The following is a 20,474-nucleotide window of genomic DNA, read 5'->3' as shown; positions in this document are numbered from 1 at the left end:
TACCACCCTCTGCTGGCATCTCCCTGGGCACACACGGAGTGTTCCACCTAGCAGCTGGGCCAGGCCATGGCAGGCCCTACGATCCACAAGGACATGGAGAAGAGTTCAGGATACTGTGAAGCCCCCGAGAATCTGGGCTTGTCCTTCTCCATTGAGGCAATCCTGAAGAAACCCACAGAAAGAAGAAGTTTGCCCAGACCACAAAGCACTGGTAGAGAGGACTCCAGACAGACAACTATCCCAGGTTCCAAGCTGGAGAGGCCCCCACAGGATCAGCCCCAAGGTAAGTGATTTCTGGTCATTTTCTTTTGTTCTTGGGGAAGGGGTGGGAGACTCAAATGATCTCTGTCAATAAAATAGGGGGCTGTGACATCCAAAGGGATAGTAGGTCCTAAACCAGTTGCTTTTTAAGCCTTTCAGTCTAATATAGAACTGTGGTATTCAGAGTGCAGAAGCTCATAGGCTCAGGCCATTGTGATGTGCAGGGGCCCAGAGCTTATCCTTGTGACCAGGCCATGGCTGGGAATTGTCAGTCACATTCATCCTGCACTGATGAGGTGGTAGACACTTTCCTCCCATTTGGACAGAGATTGTGATAACTGGACTAATAAGAAAAGAGATGGATAATGTTACCAAGTTATAAAGCTGGAAGTCACAATCTAAACTCAGGGCCTGGAACCCCAAAGCCTTACTTTTAGCACATTCTCCCCATGAGCTGAGCTCAGCCTGCATGGCTTCTAGTAGCTGAAACTTTGTCGGGGTCTGTCCTCACAGAGTCCCCAAACCCAAGTCTGTAGTCACCTGAGGGAATGCACCTAAATAAGTAAGCAGACAGTTGTCAGGCTCTCATTCAAGCCAGCATCCACTCAGGGTGGTGGATACCCTAGGTGTAAGAGCTGGGGAGCTGTGTGACTTTAGGTGAGTCCCTGTCCTCTCTGATCTCAGCTTTACTCTGTGAAACAGTTCAATAAATGTGGGGTGGGGTGGGGAGTGATGTTGGTGCTTATGAAATTTCAAAGACCATTTGGTCAGGAGTCTGTAGGCCTGGAGTGTCTCACATCAAACCCAGCTCTTACCCCTTTCCACACTTTCCTCTAAGAAAATGCTGGGCAGATAGCTATGGGGAGTCCTTGACAGCATTTCCTTCCCACACAGAACCCTTCTGCCAGCTAGCCTCCCACAGAGGTTCCTTACAGGGGCTGTGCTCAGCTCCAGGCAAAGAGAAGATCCAGAGGTGACGTTAGCTGCAGCAGCAGGGGAGCTGGCTGCTTCTCTGATAGAAGATGGCCTTGGGCTCAGCTCTCTGAAGTTCACTGGTATCTTCCAGTCAATCGAGGGTTCACAGAAGCCAGTTCAATAGGGTCTTTAACCTAGGTCTCTCTTGCTGCAGCTGTATAAATGAATATCACCCTCCCCATCACAAAGAGAGAGTGGCATGCTGCTGATCCTGACAGATAAGAAGAGACTGTTCTTTCTACACCTCCACTGACAATTTTAGCAAGTTCTGTGTGCATTTTCTTGGTAAAGCCAGAGCAGACACCAGAGTGTGCTGGCCAGAACAATAACCACAGCATTGGTGGGTGCCTTGTGGCTCACACAGCACTTTCCTGGCCCTTGTTCTAGCTTATGGCCATATGCATGAGCCCCACTTTGGAGAAGGAAAACACAAAAGAGGAGAGAAAATACCTTTTAAAACTGCATGAGCTCTTAACACTAGCATTATCTCCAGGTGCCTTAAAGTCATGCATGGGGAATGTTTCTAGTCACAATTTAAATCCATCTGACCCTTCTTCTAGAATTCAGCTTTCCCAGGTCAGGCACTTTGGCAGTTTATGTCTTTAAGGGATCTCAGGTACAAAGCTACTATGTCAATAGTTGTGTGGCTATTACTACCCTAGCCCTCCTGAGGTGTCAAAACGTGCCAGTTAGCCAGTAGTGGTCAGGATAGAAGGATTTCTTTTTTCAAGTGTGCGTGTTTGAGCAAAGCTGAGGCGAATACCAGTGCAGACAGCATGCCAATATGGCAGCCAGTACAAAGGTAAGCTGTGGAAGTTTGTGGGACGTGCTGGATACGTAGGGGAGGGACTCAAGAAAACTGACCTCTAAGCCCAGACATGGCACCAATGCACAGGGAAACTAAAGCAAATTACCCATCTGGGCCTCAGTTTCCTCAAAGGAAACTTGAAAGAGCAGAGATAGGTCTCCATAAAGTTCCTTGAATGACTCAACAATAAATTAGCTGTTAGGAACCCTAGAGGAATCCATGATGGTCATTTTTCATAGCAGAGACTGCCTCTCTAGAGAATGTTTAGCCACAATACCATGTGGAAAGGGAACAAGGGAGCAAGGAGGTCAACCATGTCAATCGTCCTTGCCCCTCCCTGCCATCTGAAGAGCCCCAAATCAACTCAGGATGTGTTGCTGCTGGCTACTGCCCTTAAGCTCCTTGTGTTTTTTCCCTTCTCTGGGACAGAACCTTCCAAGTATGGAAGAACCTAAGAACAACGGCAAAAGGTACAGGTTCCTCATTGTCTTACTTTACATGTGTAGATCTCATGTGTCGCTTTACATTGTAGACATGACTGCAGGTGATGGTTTGAATCTAAAATCTCCCAACAGGCTCAGGCTCGTGTTTTGAATGCTTGCTCCCAAGTGGTGACACTATTTTGAGAAACTGTAGGACCTTTAAGAGATGAGGCCTGACCAGAAGAAATATTTCACTAGGAATGAGTTTCTTTTTTTTAGGAGTGGGTTTCTTGCCCCAAGTTGTTCTCTTACACTATGCCTGGTCTATAAGGATATGAAGATCCCACATACACAAACAATGTCACATACTACCCTAGGCTGCTCCACCATGCCTTCCTGCCATGGTGAGCTATGAACCAGATGAATTTTTCCACTCTTAATTTTTCATGTCAGGCTTTATAGCCACAGCCCCTACCACTCTACCAGCAATATGTAGGGAACTTGGATTAACTGTGGCATTTAAGGCCCATGCCCAACATGGTGACACTAGCAAGGGCAAGGCCACAAAGCTGTACTATAAGAAGGGGCACAGGGGAACTCTCTGGAGAGACTGGGCTCAGGGAGGTAAAGGGGGTGTTCAAATCTAATGTTCATGAAGATTCAAAACCAGGCCTATCATGCAGGCTTTCAGGCCAAGCTAGAGACACTGCCCACTCTGAATTTCCTAATGAGGATAAATAAGATAAATTTCTCATCTTCTCATTTTCATGGGGATCTTCATGATAAACAAGATGGACCCTCTCAGATCTCAAAACTGGAGAAATACCTAAGCTTGTCTCTCTAAGTAAAAGGATATTGGGCCCAACCACACATTAATTCCTCTTGGGAGGGGCTACCTCTTAAAGACCAAAAGCTTTCAAAGTCAAAGGAGCACCAGTCAGGAAGAAGGCTCTCTCAGTACTGGAGACTCAAAACCTGAGAAGGAGGAGGTCATGTCTACCATCCAACTGGTGAACCTTGAAATTCTAACCCCAGTGGGCAAGGGAGAGCACAGAAGAGGCCTCTCAGTGGGGTAGGCCTGGGTAGATTGCCTAGCCTCTAAGGAATCCTAGTATGTTTCTTCTTCTGCTGGTGAGATGTTTATCCAAACAAAGTCTTAGTCATGGTTATGAGGAGTTTGAACTTGGACATATCTTTGGGGCACAATATCCCACCTATCAAGAGTCTCTCACTTCCTTTATCTTACTCTCCTTCCTTTTTATTTTCTCTTCCCTTCCTTTTCATCTCTCTTCCCATCTCTGTTCTTTTAATATTAGCCTTCTCCTTCTCTGCATTTCCTGGAATCAAAGACAGCTGTTCTTCCCTGGACATTTGAAGATAGAGCCAGGGACCACAGTGTCCCTCGTCACTTTATGATTATTGACTTTGGCTGATTGACAAGTGGACTCAGGGATCTCCATGAGCACAGACTGCAGAGGGGAAGGCAGGAAGGTTACCTACATAGACATATGACAGAATTCCTGACATAAACTGCTTACAGGCAGAAAGGTTTACTTGAGCAAACATTTTTGAGAGGATTCAATTCATGGACACTTGTCCCTATTCTCTTGGGCAGAACACCATGATAGTAGGGAGTGTGGAGTGAGTGGTTGTTCCCCTCGTGGTAGGAAGCAGAGGAAGAAGAGAAATCTGGAACCCTGTATAATTTTCAAAGGTATCAAATCCCAGTGACATACTTCCTCTTGCTAGGCTTTGCCTCTAAAAGTTACAACTTCTCAAAGTAACCTGGAAAAATAGGGACCAACTGTTCAAAGCATGAAACAACATAGTCACAGCAGAGCAAATGTGGAGTTGGGCACGTGATTCTGTCTCCTCCACCTGCTCCCATGGAGCCCACTCAACATCACCAGTACCACAGGCACTAACTAATTTGGAAAAGAAAAGGATTATTTTGGTTCACCATTTCCTGGACTTCAACTACAATCTATTGGCCACATTTGTCTGTTCAGGCTTATGATGGCATCCACATCACAGCAGGGGTGTGTGGTGGAGAAAACCATGCTTCTCATAGCCAGGAAGCAAAAGTGAGAGAGAGGAAGAGCAGGAGCCTCCTCCAACCATTCAAGGGCACAGCTCCAGTGAACTGAATGCCTGTTGGTCACAGCTTCCTAAAGTTTTAGAACTTCACAACACCATGGGCTGGGGATCCAAGCTTCTAGCAAGTGAGACTTTGGGGACAGTCTAGATGCAAACTGTACCAGAAGTCCCTCTCCCAGCCCCCACTACTAGAAGAAGACCTCTTGGAGGGCAGGTAATGGTTGGTTTGCAATCTCTAGACTGAGAAGGGAAAAGAGGCTGGCCTCTGGGAGCTGCTGGTAGACCAATGAGCCTAAGGACTGGAAGCAGGCTAACCCTTAGTGGATCTGCTAAGCCAACAAGTGTGGGATATTGTTACTTTGTGTTCCAAAAGGAATGAGGAAGCATTTTGGAGTTTAATGCTGGAAAACATACATGGTCAATATCAATGAGAACTCTTTGATTACAATTAACAAAAATAAAATGTCTCAGTTGAGATGAGTGTGTGCAGCCTTGAAGAAAATTAAACATTCTTCCATGCTGAGCCTTGGGAAGGCCAAGATCCTCCTTTTGGCTCTTTCTCGATGCAAACTAGCACACACACACACACACACACACACACAGTGACTGCCAACAGCTTCTAGAGTGGCATCCTCCCACACTGCCCACAAAGCTCTCTAAAGTCCCAAATCCAAAAGCTCCAAAGGAGGGACTTCCAGGCCAAGCTTTTTTAGCCACCTCAAACTAGTCACACAAGATCAGAGGCACCTGGAAGTGCATATGTTTGAACTGAGAGGAGTCCTTTTCTTCCTGATCTGTCTCTATCACACTGATCCATACTAGGTTGAGGACTTCTTATCTTAAGGCTCTTTTGAGTATTCATAGGTCCCATGTATTCTCTGTGTATGCAAGTTTCACATTTCTTTTCAACAATATATTCCTATAGAGATTTTATCCGAATAGTCCTGGAAAGGGGGAAGTTGTTAGTCATTTATTGGACAAAAACGGTTCCTCTCTCTGTTTGCAGAGCCATATGACTCTGGGTATCTCTAACCTGCTCACTACATAATCAGGCTGGATTTCACTAGAAAGAACCATTAGATTATTCCTCTGTTATTGGTAGGAAGGGTAACTAAAAATGGATTCCTTCATAGGATAAAAGCAAGTTCTAAGTCACTTTCTGGGACACAGGCCCTGGTTTCTCACCTTGTTTTGTTCCCTGCACCACTGCACCATTACAAGTAGAAGCTGGATGGCAGCATTTGAAATGTAGATACACCACACACACACACAGCACGTGGAACTTATCTGTCACTGCGTCCCTGAAACCTGTGATGTTGCTTTCATCTCGCCAGACCTTGAACACCATGACAGGTAGTCACCATGGTATAGCAGAAAAGAGAGCTTAGCAAAAAATTATCAGAACTCTCCGAGGGGAATAATGAACTCTGCATAAGGAAGGTGTGAGAGAGGAGCTGGCACTGAGATGGTGCTAAGCAGGGAGAGGAGAGCAGCCTGCTCAGCAGTCACAGGAACAGAAGACAGTATGTTTCTTGCAAGGAACAACAGAATTCAGTGTGACTCCCATCTAAATATCACCAAGCAGGGTCAAAGGAGACAAAAGAGTAAAGCAGACTGAAAGTCAAGTGTCTTAGCTAGGGTTTCATTGCTATGAAGAGACACCATAACCAAGGCAACTCTTATAAAGGAAAACATTTTATTGGAACTGGCTTACAGTTTCAGGGGTTTAGTTCGTTATCACCATGGCAAGAAGCATAGCAGCTGGCAGACATGGTGCTGCAGATGTTGAGAGTTCTATGTCTTGACCTGCAGGTATCCAGGGGGAGACTGTGTGCCACACTGAGTATAGCTTAAGCATAGGAGATCTCAAAGCTCATGCACCCTGTGATGCACTTCCTCCAACAAAGCTCACACCTGTCCCAACAAGGCCATACCTCCTAATAGTGCCACTCCCTATGGCCAAGCATTCAAACACATGAGTCTATAGGGGTCATTCCTATTCAAACCACCATACCAAATCAACCCCACATTCATCTTTAAGTATGTACATCAGCATTTTTAAAAGCCATGTTTGGAGAACTTATGCCTCTACTGAGGTGGAAGAACAAATCTACTTTAGGTAGGGTACCCCACACACTTAAGTAGGGGACAACTGCCTTTAACAGAAAAGGAAGGAAAAATGGAGATGAAAATCATGAGGGACTGTGTGTCTATATGTACGTGTGTATATCTGCATGTGTGTATGCATGTTATATGTCTGGTGTGTGTATGCTTTATTTGCATGTGTGTATGTGTGTTAAATATGTGGTGTGGTATGTCTGTATGTGTGTGTTATATGTGTGGTATGGTGTGTGTGTGTGTATGTGTTATGTGCATGTATGTATTGTGTTAAAATATGTGGTATGGTGTGTGTGTGTTATATGTGTGGTATGGTGCATGTATGTGTTATGTGAATGTATGTATTGTGTTAAAATATGTGGTATGGTGTGTGTGTGTATGTGTTATATGTGTGGTATGGTGCATGTATGTGTTATGTGAATGTATGTATATGTGTTAAAATAGGTGGTGTGGTCTGTGTGTGTTATATATATAGTATGGTATATGTGTGTATGTTTATATATGGTTTATGTGAATGTATATGTATGGTGTGCATGTATGTGTATTGTTGTATGTGTGTGTGTATATATGTATGTGTGTATATGTATATATTGTGTGCATATTGTGTATACAATGTGTGTGGGGTGCATATGTGTGTAGTGAGGTATATGTAGTATGGTGTGATATATGGGTGTGGTGTATATGATGTGTGTGTCTGGTGAGTATGTGTATGAGGTACGTGTATATATGTGTATATTTGCATGTCTTTATAAAGTGTATTGTGGTATATATATGGTACATATGTAGAGTGCATATATGTGTGCATATTATGTGATATATATATGTTCACATGTATATGTATGTGTGTTGTATTTTATATATATATGTGTGTGTGTGTGTGTGTGTGTGTAGTTGTGCTGTATATGTGTGTGAATCTACCTGCTGAAGTCCTACTTAAAAAGTGTCATGAAAGGGAGATCCCACATGGAAGATGTTCAGCTGCATACTGCCTAAAAGGAGTCACCACACCCGTCACCACTGGGAGCCATCAGCAAACCAAGTTGTGGCAAGCTGAGCTTCTTCAGGGTCCCTTCCCATCCCCTCCTGTTGTGTTCTTACTTCTCATCCCTTTCCACACTTCTCTCCTTTTCTGTTATCTACTTAACCAAAAAAAAAAGTGTGTATTGCAGAAAATAGAAATATAGATTAAAACGTACAGGAAAATGTAACTATAGCACTTCCATCTAGCCATCCAGCTGTGATCGATGTCATTCCCTTGATAGGTGACAGACACTGAGACAGAATTTTGAATATGACGTTTGCTTGCTGCAAACTGAAACTTAGCACTCATTTCTCTTCAGATCTCTTGTGTTGTTCCTGGAGATTCACCGAAGACCTGGGTTTGTGCCTTGAGGCATGGGTAGGATGTTGCTAGACAAAGGAGGACAAAGTCTTACACTGAGCAGCAAAGAGCACTTGGAAGACGAAAAGCTATGGGCAATTTCAGAGGGATCCAGATGTGGTCAGTTATGACTGCAATTCTGTGACTAAGAAATGGGGAGACGAGCTGTTGGTAGAAAGGTTTGATGGGAAGAGCTGATCTATTCTGTGGGAACAGAGCTATAGAAAGTCCTTGACAGATTCAAGAGAAGAGGCCAGCACATACCAGCACTGAGGGTCTCCTAACTGTCTCTACCTTCCTGTGTCAAGTATTTCCAGTCTACAGGGGGCTGCAAATTTGCCCAAGGTCTCTTTCTTGATGAACCCATTGCCTTCAATAACAAGGACAGACCTATTCCCAGAGGCTTCTCCCAGTGGCAAAGACCTGACCTCCCCATCCCCACTCCCCCTTAGCCTTTAGCTGCACAGCCAGGGCCAATTAACAGACCACAGAGAAGGAGCAATCAGGGGGAGGGAGTCCAGTGCAGAGAAACATCGGTTTATAATTAGGTGGCCTAATCACCTGCATAAATTGTGTATTTCTTATGATCAATGTGCTAAAGAGCTCTCAGTCTTAATTAAGTTCTGCTGACTATTCACTTTGACGACTCACTCATGTGTGATTCACAACTCCCAGAATAAACAATGGCCAGAAGAGCAACCTGGAAGAGCTGACAGTCCCTGCTGCCTTCATCCACCTCTCCATCCCCATCCCCCTCCCCAGGTATTCTTGTCCATCTCAGAAGATGGGGCTAATGGGCTGAGATGGAGCCTTGGGTTTCCTGACTTCTTTGCCAAGAACCTGGGAAGGAGATGCCAGGCCTAGACCAGGAAACATTGACCTTCATCCTTTCGAAACTGTCCTATTGGATGCTCTGCTTGTTTCTCCCTCCCTGCCCTATGGTGAGGTTAACTCCAGGAAAACCCTACCCCAACAGAGAATCTCAACACAGTTTCCACCACTGACCTCTTCCTCCTTCCCAGACACAGAGAGGTGACTATAGCAACATTTATACTGTTGAGGCCAAATCAAAGTTGGCACCATATCTATCTCATACTTCCTTTCCTGTAAATTAGTGACAATTAAATGATATTGTAATGGAAAAGGTTGGCCCAGAGTATGATTCCTTCAAGAATTCAGCAGGTAGCCCAGTGAGGAAGTACTGTCCAACAAAACATTCCACAGTGATGACTGTGCTGCAGCTACACAGTCCAACATGGCAGCCTCTCCCCACGCTTGGCTGTCCTGCTATGGATACATGGCTAAGGAGATGAATTTTCTATTTTGCCTCATTTCAATCGCCACTCTGAGCTAGCAGCTGCTGTTTGGGACAACACAGCTCTAAGGACATGACCTCTCTGCACGATGCCCAACTTCAGGTCCTAAACTTGTTTCCCTGACTCTATTGTTCAAGTCTATCTGTCATTCCCCCAACTGGACTTAGCCTTTGTTGGAAACCCTGTCATTAGGAGACACCTTGGCTCTGGAGTTCTCTCACTACCAGTTATGTCTCTCTGCTTTGAGGTTATTCCCAGGAAGGGAAGTATTAAAAAAACAGAATTAGAAGGGGAAAGAATATGATCAAAATATATTGTTTGTTTAAAAAACAACAACTTTATAACAAAAAAACACACAATAAACTTAAGGACAAAAAATAAAATAAAATCATGTTATAAAAAGAAAATAATCAGCACTGACTATTGATACCCCCAAGAACCCACATCCTGTCTTTGGGGAAGGACCTTGGCATCTCAAGCCAAGTATACTGGACCATTTGGAACTCAGTCTCCATCTACCTGTGAGTGTGAATTTTAGGTACCATCTGTCTTCTTAGAGAGATCGCTAGAGTAATTCCACCACCATCACCATTATCATCGCTCAGAAACAAATGTCCATCTAAAGCATATGCAGTCAAAGCCCACGACATACAATATGCTTCTAGCAACATTCTACCCAGTCAGTCAAAGCCATCGACATACAATATGCTCTAGCAACATTCTACCTAGTCAGTACCTTTCCATGCAGTCAGCAGGCAGGTACTGAACAGAGCAAGATTTAAATCCTTCCCCTTCTTCGTCCAGCCTCCACATGATGCTGAAAAAGTCCTGCTTGAGTGGGGAAAGCCATATCTTCCTTAATAATTAATAATAATTTCCCACAAAAAACTTGAAGCCAATATGTTATCAAGAAATTGCCTTAAGTATAAGCACTTATTCATTATAGTTTCATTCTGAGGAAAATAAAAAGCATTTGCTCATTTTTTTGGTAACCTACATTCTATTTCTATCTGCATTGTTTTGTTTCCTGTATTCTAGTCTTTCATCCCACACTAACTTCAATGTCCTCTACAACTCCAGATTCCCAGGAGACTCTCAACTCACTCTGCCCTGACAGTCTAGAATCTTCTCCTGCATTTTTAATGACTTTTTTAAAAATATAATTCTTCTTTATAATCTCCATGCTAACTGAATGAATGTGTGAATAAATTAGTGAGTGAGTGAGTGAGTGAGTGAGTGAGTGAGTGAATAAATGAATATACACAACTCTGTTGAGCCTAGCTAGTTAGGGTCACTTACCCACATACACACCCACAGTGCTTGTTAGAAACTGGCCACAGAGCCATCTATCATGCTCCTGGCAATGGCAACCCTGTTTTTTGATCCCACCTCAGTTCCCATTGGCTTTGACTCATGCTGTAGTGAAGTCATTTCCTCTGGGTGTGACATGCCCAGTACCATCATGAAGCAGAGCTGTTGTGGTGATCTAAAAATACCTTGTTCCACAGTCATGGCAACAAAATAAGTAGAACACAGTAACAGATGAGTCCACGGTGATATGGAGGCTGTGACCATCCCTCCTCACCTGGGAGGAGTATCACTGTCAACCTAATATTCTAATGACCCCCTAGTTGCACATGGTGTTACAGGGTGCTAGTATAATGGGGGAATGCATTCTTCATGGCATGAGTGCAAGACCCACCATCCATTTTCAAGGGTACAATTTCCCAATGACTCATCGACTTTGAGGACCACCTATGCTTCTATGAGTAATCTCAACAAATTCATTGGTTCACCAAGCTAAGGTTGGATGGAGTCCTTTCGTAACATCTCTCCAGGGAAAAAAGCAATTATTAGTAAACACACTATGAGTTCTAAACAAATAATAATATCTTTTAAAGTGAAATTGGGGGCTCCAGAGATGACTGGGTAGAGGGCTTGCCTAGCAAGCATGATTGCCTAAGCTCAGTTCCCATAACCTGCATAACCTGGGTATCATAGTGCACACTTTTAACCCCAGGACAAATGGAAGCAGAAAAACTGGAAGTTCAAAGCCTTCCTTGCTCTATGTAGTGAGTTTGAAGCCAGTCTAAGCAACACAAGAACTTGTCTCAAAATAATAATAAATTTATTAATTTACGATCATTGTTATTATCATTACTATTATTACTTAAAAGTAGGGGAGACTTGGAAAGAGAGGAAGACAGTAGCAGAAGGGATACTCCTACCAGAGGCAGCACACAATGGCTAACAAGATGGGCAGGTGAGTAAAAGCACTTGCTACCAAGCCTGATGATCTGAGTTTAATCTTTGAGAGATTGCTCTCCTGCAAATTGTCCTCTGACCTCAACATCCTCACACTAGCAAATGCACACAAACACACACACATACACAATAAATAAATAAATAAATAAATAAATAATAAATGCAGTAAGAGGAGACACAAAATTGTTGGGAGATAACACTTTAGCCTCATTGTCCACATTCTCAAAAAAAACTTCAAATCAGCAAAGTAGAGTAAAAGCATTTTGAGATTTTAAAAGTGAATTAACAATAAATGTGGAGACACTGGGGACAGATGAGACCACACAATCTCATTCCTACAATGGAGGAGACAACATGTTTGATCCTGAAAAAGAAAAGTGCCTGCCCCTGTGTGCCCCTTCCCTCCTCTACAAAGGGTCCCAGGCAGGTACCCCAAGAGAGGATCACAGGTCAACATGGGTTCATCATTAGTCATCTATCATTCAATGCCTCTCCTGCCTCACCCTGCAGACTGTGAGAGCACAGAGAGTGAATTAAATGTGCCCAAGTGCTGGAACAAGCTTGGGTGTCATGGTGTGGCTTCTACCATTCACTGACAACAGGATTGCAGGCAAGCACCACCTCCCTCTGCACACTGCAGCTGCCAAAAAAAGAAAAAGAAAGTTAGTGGGTCTTTTTGATTAGTAAACTACTACCAGTTTTCATGGAGCAAAGACTCCAATTCCTCATTAGAATTCAAATTCAAAATCGCCTTTTAGGCCACAGCAGCCCTCACCAACCACTTGCCTGACACATGACAACAGATGTTCTACAAAATTTCAGGCATGGTTTCAAAAAATGTCTTCTCTGTCATATGGGTTTCAAACCAAGTTATGAATCTGGAGCAAATACTGATGACGCTCTCCCCAGGTATGGCTACTCAATTAATCTAAGATCTACTCCTGCTTTCAAGAGGTTCACTCTCCAGAAAGATAAGGGTGAAGATAAATATGGGCTGCCTCCCCAGTGTTTTCATCCTCCAAGCATGAGTATAAGTCTTCCTTCGACAGGAAGCACTACACTCTCCATCATAACCTGAAAGTGAAAACAATTTGGGCTAAAAGACTGTGCTTTTTCTACACTCCTGTAATTGTTCCAATTAAGACTACTGCAGCTCCATCTTCAGAAGCCCTGATCAGAAAACAAACCACACAGTTTGGTCATTCCACCAACATCCACTGTTGCTTGGCTCCAAGAGGAGCTATGGACAATGCTGGTCAAGTCTCCCATTCTAAAAGATCTCCCTGGGAGGAACAAATGAATAGACTAATTTTTTTAATTGATGTGTGTGTGTGCAAATGTTCATGTGTGTGCCCATGGTGGCCAGAAGATGAGTCAGATGAGTTAGATCCCTTGGAGCTGGAGCTACATGCATTGTGAGATGCCCAATATAAGTGCCAGAATCCAAACGCTGGCCCTCTGATAGAGTAGTAATTGGTCTTAGCCACTGAGCCACCGGTCCAGCCTCAACAACTACTTTTCTAGCTACCGCACACACACAGCTGTGTCTGTTTGCTCCTTTGATATATGTCCCTCATCATGAGAATAATGAATCATAGTTAATAGTACCACTTCATTTCTCTATGTACAAACCCTTTTTAATTGCTCATCTTTTCAAACATTTGCTTAGAAATTATCACTGGTTTGCTCTATCATCTAAAAGAAGGACAGTTTGTACATGGAATATAGACAGTACATATTAACTATTACAAAGTCTTTAGGGACTTCTAACTTTTTAATTGTCACTATAAAATATTATTCCTATCATATTTTATAGACAAAATATTTACTTTGTGCCTTTTCTATGTTGGGGCCCATCAATTGATGCCTATCCTTGGACACTACGTACCCTAAGTCAAGCAAAGGCCAAAGAATAAAGTATTTGAATCTTTTTTTTAAGACTGAATTTATGTCCCAAAGAGGAAAATAGCTATGGGGGTATGCTACAAAGTTGGACAGTTGAGCAACTTGAATGAGGCTGGGTACATAGGCTAGCGAGTGATGGGGGTAGAATTGGCTGTGCCAATATGAATACACACCATGGTTCCATAGAGAGCTGTGCCCAGAGGGAAGTTCTACAAGTAGAGCTGAATACAAATGGTCACTCTCTTGAACTAGAAACTTTAGGTGAGAATTTGTGTTTTAGGAGTCCAGTGAGACATTAAGCAAATCCCAGGACATCAGATCATGGTGCCTCCTACTCACCATCCTTCCCACTCCTGCTGCCCTATGACAGGCTCTTGTTCCCCTGTCCCATGCCCCTACTGACTTGCACCTTGGAATGGGATTGGCTGAGGTATGGCTTCCAGGATACTTAAGGTCAGGTGCCAAGTTGCAGGATGGGGGTCAAATCTCTCCAGTGAATTTTTATTTCCCGAACCTTTGTGGTATCTCCCTGGTCCCTGGGAAGACTAACAGAATGAGTGTTCTCATTTAATCTGTCTCTCTCAAAATTAAATAGCAAATTAAGAGGCAACCATGAGGTCTGAGATGACTCAGTAGGGAAGAGCATTTGCTGCATAAGCATGAGGTCCTGAGTCCAAATCCCCAGCACTCATGTAGAAAAGCAGTGGGACTTCTGGCTGCCAACTTAGTTCCAAGATCAGTGAGAGACCCTGTTCAATGGACTATTATAGAAAATTACAGAACAGGGCACCCTTTGTCCTCCTGTAACTTCTGTGTGTGAGTATACATGTGCACACACACATATGCATACACCATACACAGTCATGTATACATATTTACACATGATAGATAGATAGATAGATAGATAGATAGATAGATAGATAGACAACTCCCTACCATGATAGATAGTGACAATCTAGAAAATCAAGGAAAGGGCCCTTGGCACTTTTCTGAACAAGGAACCTCGTATTTTCATTTTTTCAGTAGGCCCCACAAATGGCAGCACCAGATCTGAATAGAACTGAAGCTAGACAGGTGGATTGGAGACAGATTGGCAGGGCCCTGCTGCTGCCATGCTCAGCCTATACTTTTTAAGCCAAGGTTGGCATACTTTTTCTGTAAAGAGCCAGATGGTAATTATTTCAGTCTTTATAGCCATATGCTCTCAGATGCAATGACTCAATGACACCATTATAATGCAAAAGCAGGAAAAAAATAATACAAAAAGCAGCATGTAGAGCTATGTTTCAGTAAAACTTTATTTAAAAATACAGTAGGCAGTGTTTGATCTGCAGGCAATGGCTTGCTATCTTCCAATGTAGACAAGAGGGTAATTTTTTTTTAATATGGCAGGATCATGGTGATAATTTTTTTCTTTTTTTCTTTTTTTTAGTAGATATTTTCTTTATTTACATTTCAAATGTTATCCCAAAAGTTCCCTATACCCTCCCCCTGCCCTGCTCCCCTACCCACCCTCTCCCACTTCTTGGCCCTGGCGTTCCCCTGTACTGGGGCATATAAAGTTTGCAAGACCAAGGGGCCTCTCTTCCCAATGATGGCCGACTAGGCCATCTTCTGATACATATGCAGCTAGAGACACGAGCTCTGGAGGTACTGGTTAGTTCATATTGTTGTTCCACCTATAGGGTAGCAGACCCCTTCAGCTCCTTGGGTACTTTCTCTAGCTCCTCCATTGGGGGCCCTGTGTTTCATCCTATAGATGACTGTGAGCATCCACTTCTGTATTTGCCAGGCACTGGCACTCGAGACAGTTATATCAGGGTAAGAGGGTAATTCTTAAATGCAGATGGCCAAAATCAGAGAATTTTCTAGGTTAACTTGACTTCACTGTGGAGTAGAAGATCAGCCTAGAAGGTATTCTAGAAAACTATGTTGCTAAGCTCCAATTCCAAGGAGCCAGGGACCAAGACTCAGCAGCAGTCATAGGTTTGGAGAAGAAAGAACAAAGCAATATGAACTCTTCCCCAAGGGGCTGACATCAAGGTTGCTGACCCAACTTGCATGCTTTCTCCTACAGAAGAAAAAAAGAACAAGCGGAGAGTCCGCACTACCTTCACCACAGAGCAGCTACAGGAGCTGGAGAAGCTCTTCCACTTCACTCATTACCCTGACATCCATGTCCGTTCCCAACTGGCTTCCAGGATTAACCTGCCTGAAGCTCGAGTACAGGTACAGCACCCACCTTCCAGCCAGTCTCATGCTGAGTACTCAGCCTTCCAGGACTGCCCCAACTGAAACTGCCACTGGTTTTATCTCGTGGGTTGTCATCACTGCAAAATGTTACTTTCTAAGAAATTGGACCAACCTCATTTAATAACGATTCTTCTCTCGTTGGTGTGGCAGTGTAGTGGGTAGGCATTAGTAGCTCCCCAACCACATCTGTCCCCAGGACCTATCTCCTAACCTATTCATGCTTTCTAAAGGTCACTCACACTATCTGCCATAACAGTTGGTCGGGTTCTACCAACAGGTTTACTAAGAACATCACTTTGGGTTTTGCTACACAGTCACTGTCAGAGAGGCCTGAAAGCAACCACACCCAAGGCAATAAGAGGTGATCATGGTGACATTCTCAGCAGAACTTGATTTAGGAGTGTTGAAATCTACTTTTTTGTACAATTTGCAGGTGTTTAAAAAACATTACTCTTCTTTTGGTTTCTTTCTTCAATGATTTTAAATTGTGCAAATCACTCTCAGCTTGAGGGCCACTCAAACATTTGGAATGGCAGGTGCAGCTTATCAGGGTCCTGTTGGTGAGCCTAGGTACAGAATACATCCATGTCCCCTGGATGTGAGCAGAGTAGACAGACCAGAAAGAGATGGGGTTTTACCACTAACAGCCTAATCTAATCCATAATCTCTCTACTCCAGAGTATCCACTCTTTTGTCCATGCTAAGAGACACAGTAGCCCTTTGTCACCTCTAGGGCAGACCCGGCCCATGCTTTCAGACACAGTCTGTTTCATAAGTCCCAGGCTGGCATGAGAGGGTCTGTCATATCCAACTGTAACTCTGCTGGCACTATAACTCTCTGAACACAAAGTCTTCTATTTTTTTTTTAATGCAGCGCATTTGTTCTCATTCAAAAATCAAAAGAGGGGTCCAGCCCAATGTGCTGTTCCTTATTCAACCTCCTTCTGGCTAGAGCCCAGCCCAGCCTGAGCCAGCTCTCCTTTCCCTCCCTCTCCCCATTTGGAACTGTGCTCCAGTGGAGTGCTTAGCACCTGCATCTGCCATCAAGTCTAGAATCAAACACCTGCCTCCCAGAATCACCAAGTACAAATGGCCACATGTCAGACACCATCAGGGCGCCCACGAATGCAAAGATCTGCCAATGTTCAACCTATAGATGCCAAGTGGCCCACGGAGGTTGCAAACTGGTGGCCTGCTGATGGAAAACAGCCCACAGATGGGTTTTATTTGGCCTGCACAGCATTTGAAAATGCAAACGCATTTTTTAAAAAAAATCAAGATTTTCACTTTGGAAATTAGCTGAGTGTGACACACATTCCCACGTGGCAGCTGTTAACAGGACCTGAGACTCTAAGCTCTGTTAACTGCAGACCCCACCCAGGCCTTCTCAGTTATCACTCATGAATATCCCCCACCCCATTTCCACTCTAAAGATTATGAGCCTGCTCTCTTCTCTGAAGTCTCCAGACATCACATGCAAAGAACCACCCCCCAGTTATGATTTTTATAAACAGTGAAACGTTCATTCTTTGGGCAGAGATCAATGTTCTGCATTTGGGGGGAAGATATTAGATGGGAAAGGTATTAGTTGAACTGTGTTTCCTTTACACACATCATTTTCTTTCCCTGACCATAGATCTGGTTCCAGAATCAGAGAGCCAAGTGGAGGAAGCAAGAGAAGACTGGGAACCTCAGTGCCCCCCAGCAGCCTGGTGAGGCCAGCTTGGCCCTGCCCTCAAACATGGACATGTCTGTGAGTGACCCAGTCCTTAAGTGGGGCTAGAGGGACAGTCATTTGGGAGCATCTCAGCCAGCCCCTGATGTGAGGAAGTCCCGAGGGAAGTGCCTACAGTACCAAGCACAATGGAAATCCTTCTAGAAGTAGGAAGGTCAAGGAAGGAAGACAGGATCTGGAGCAAATGGCTGGCTGGCTCTCCCTTTGAGTGACAGGAAGGAGTGGTTTTATCACTTGTACAAAACTTCACAGTTCACAAAACAGAGTCACGGAGTAAAGCATAGAACATATGGGTTGGACATTCAGCTGTAAAGCAGACTTCCCAGTTTTACATCTCAGCTCAAATCCCACATTACAATGTAGCATAAAAGAGTCACCTTGCCCCTTAGAGGTCAGTATTAAAGTTTGGACAAGGATGAAATGACTAAGATCTGGAACATTCTATTCATGGTCTGCTACTGAAGAAGCAGAGCTCTGAGGAGTGAGGTGATGTCCCAGACAGTTGCTACTCATGCTGTGAGGATTAGACCCAGCTGAATAGGTTAAATTCCTCCCACGTTAGCTGAAAGGTAATCCTGACCTCTGCCTACAAATGTTTGTTGGTGAGCTTGCACTCAGCTAGGCCACCCAGGAGACTGAAAGTCTCAAGCAAAGCAGGACAAGCTGTTCCCACTACCCACCTCCCTGAGGACTGGGGCACCCAGGAGGCAGCAGGGACAGTCCTTGGTGAAGATTAGGATTCATTCTTTCCCTCTTGTCTCTCCTGACAGGGTCCTGTGCTGACACCCACTGCTATGACTACATTGGTACCTCCCACAGAATGCTACCTACTCTCTCAGACTCAGCTCCCTTCAAGCTGGTTCCCTGCACAGATTCCCCTTGTCCCATGGGTGCCATGGGACCTACAGCCCCTGCCTGGTCCTCTCACCCAGCATCCTTGTGTCCCTACCTTCATGCTCCCACCCCTACACCCCAAGTGGGGCAGCATCTGTGCAACTTCAACATAGGGACTGATTTCTCTCTTTCAAAGAAAGCAACTCTCCTCTGTCAGTAGTGGCAGGCAGCCCTGGACCTCAGAAAAAATCACTCCACAATCCATCAATGGCCCACAGCCCAGGAAGCTACCCAGAGCTTGCCATTAAAGACTGTACTGGCCCTGGAAGACATCAAAGGACAGCTCGAGTCTTACCAGCCAGTCAGTCTCCTAGTGCTGAAGACTGGCTGACTAAGGGCTGGGGATGAAGTCCAGAATAAGCTGCTCTTCTCTTACCCCTCTGGACATCATCTGTAACCAAGCAGCCATTTCTGTGGACCCCTTTCTCCTTTACTTAGGAGAGCCTTGGGAAATACAAGGCATGGAGAGGGGCTGCACATCCATGTACTCGTTCATGATGTCCATACTGAACACTGAGCATGGTACACTTGAAAATAGATGTTGAGATGCACAGGTTAGATTCTGCCCAGGTTAACTGAAAGGTGATCCTGACCTCTACCTGCAGATGGATATTGATGACATTGCACTGGGCTAGTGTCTAGAACGCTCTGTATGACTTTGATATGAGAAATCTCAGACTGGGAGAAAAATGGAAGAAATGTTTTAATTTAAATGAGAATTTAGTGTTGTCATTTTGTTGGGCTGGATAAGGATGCTGTCCATCCTCACTGGCATCACTGATGAGCAAGACAGCGAAGTTCTTTGTGTTCCCAGGGCCCGTCTAGACTGCTTCCATCTGTGCTGGAAAAGACCTCTTTCATTTCTTTGCAAAGAGACTCTAGGCCAGTGGACCTCAACCTGTGGATGGCGATCCCTTCAGCCAACCTCTATCTCCAGAAAATATTAACAGTATGATTTATAACAGTAGCAACATTTCAGTTATGAAGTAGCAACTAAATAATTTTATGGTTGGGATCACCACCACATAAGGAACACATATAAAGGTTCACAGCATTAGGAAGGTTGAAAACCACTACTCTAGACAAATCACATATCCTGCTGAGTCGGGTTTTTCTTGTCTCTAAGATGTAGGCAGTAACCCCCACCTGACCTATGAGAATGAGCAACTAGGAAACTCTGGGGTGTGCAGGGTGAGCAGACACTGGAATGACATTGACATCTCATGACTTACTGGGCAGGCAATGGCTTTGGGTCCCCACCTCAACAGGCTACTACTCCCAGAGAGGCCTCCTGTTGGGCTTTCTTACTGCCCAAAAGTCTCAGAGGCTTGTCCTTGCTGCTCCCCTCAGCAAGGTTGACCGATGCATATAGCTCCAGCGTAAGTTCTAGAAAATTTATCTTGAATCCAAAAACACCTAAAATCTGCATAATGCCTGACCTACCCCAGAAGTAGACCAAGAGTTGAGAAGCCTAGGTCTTGGCTCTGCATACCCTCTAATTTGCTCAGGAACTCATTGTTTCATGTATCTGGGCCTCAGTTTCCCCCATCTCTTAGTTAAAGATGCCAATGCCAGCTCTGTCCTTGGTTATTCAGCACACCAAAACTACAGACCACAGCTTACAGGACATGGGACTGTTCCTCCAACTGAGAAGTTCTCATCTACCCTGAGCCCTTGAGGATTGGAGCATGACCTGCAGATAACTCTGGGTGAAAGGGGACAGCTGGAGGCAGGTAGAAAAACACAAAATGCAAGTAGCTCATAACTGGGTAGCCTGTTGTGTTGTGTCACTGTGACAAAATGCCTGAGATAAACAATCTATAAAGAGGAAAGGTTTCAGGGTTTGAAGATCATAGTCCTCTGGTCATGTTGCTTTGAGCCTACAGTAGCACAGTACAACACAGTGGAGGGTGTGGTAGAAACCCCTTTCCTTCATAGCCACCAGGAAGCAAAGAAAGGCAAGAGAGAGACCAGGGTTCTAACATCCCCTTTAAAAGCACATCTTTAGTAGCCTAATTTCCCCCAAATTCTAAAGGCGCTGCCA

General features: G+C 44.3%; 1 protein-coding gene across 2 annotated transcripts; it reads left to right on the top strand.

The window, feature by feature from the left end:
- Nucleotides 1–18,590, top strand: Isx (intestine specific homeobox). Of its 2 annotated transcripts, none has more exons than XM_021170965.2 (4): nt 1–283; nt 15,626–15,777; nt 17,438–17,513; nt 18,307–18,590. In XM_021170965.2, the coding sequence occupies exons 1-4, from the start codon at nt 67–69 to the stop codon at nt 18,588–18,590; spliced, it is 729 nt and encodes a 242-aa protein (XP_021026624.1). In that variant the 5' UTR covers nt 1–66. The 2 variants fall into 2 exon arrangements, with proteins under 2 accessions (XP_021026624.1, XP_021026625.1); XM_021170966.2 differs by having other exon boundaries at nt 67–283; nt 17,438–17,554; nt 18,307–18,543.
- The last annotated feature ends 1,884 nt before the right edge of the window (nt 18,591–20,474 follow it).

The sequence above is a fragment of the Mus caroli genome, unplaced genomic scaffold (genome assembly GCF_978045245.1).
Source record: "Mus caroli unplaced genomic scaffold, Mus_caroli_1 scaffold_10, whole genome shotgun sequence".
Classification (NCBI taxonomy): Eukaryota; Metazoa; Chordata; class Mammalia; order Rodentia; family Muridae; genus Mus; species Mus caroli.
This window is presented reverse-complemented; position numbering and strand designations above follow the sequence as displayed.

Excerpts from the sequence above, each read along its gene's own strand:
- Isx (XM_021170965.2), top strand. The coding sequence starts at position 67 with ATGGCAGGCCCTACGATCCACAAGGACATGGAGAAGAGTTCAGGATAC. Across the intron at positions 284-15,625 it reads CCCACAGGATCAGCCCCAAG|AAGAAAAAAAGAACAAGCGG; the intron begins GTAAGTGATTTC and ends TTTCTCCTACAG. Across the intron at positions 17,514-18,306 it reads CAGTGCCCCCCAGCAGCCTG|GGTCCTGTGCTGACACCCAC; the intron begins GTGAGGCCAGCT and ends CTCTCCTGACAG.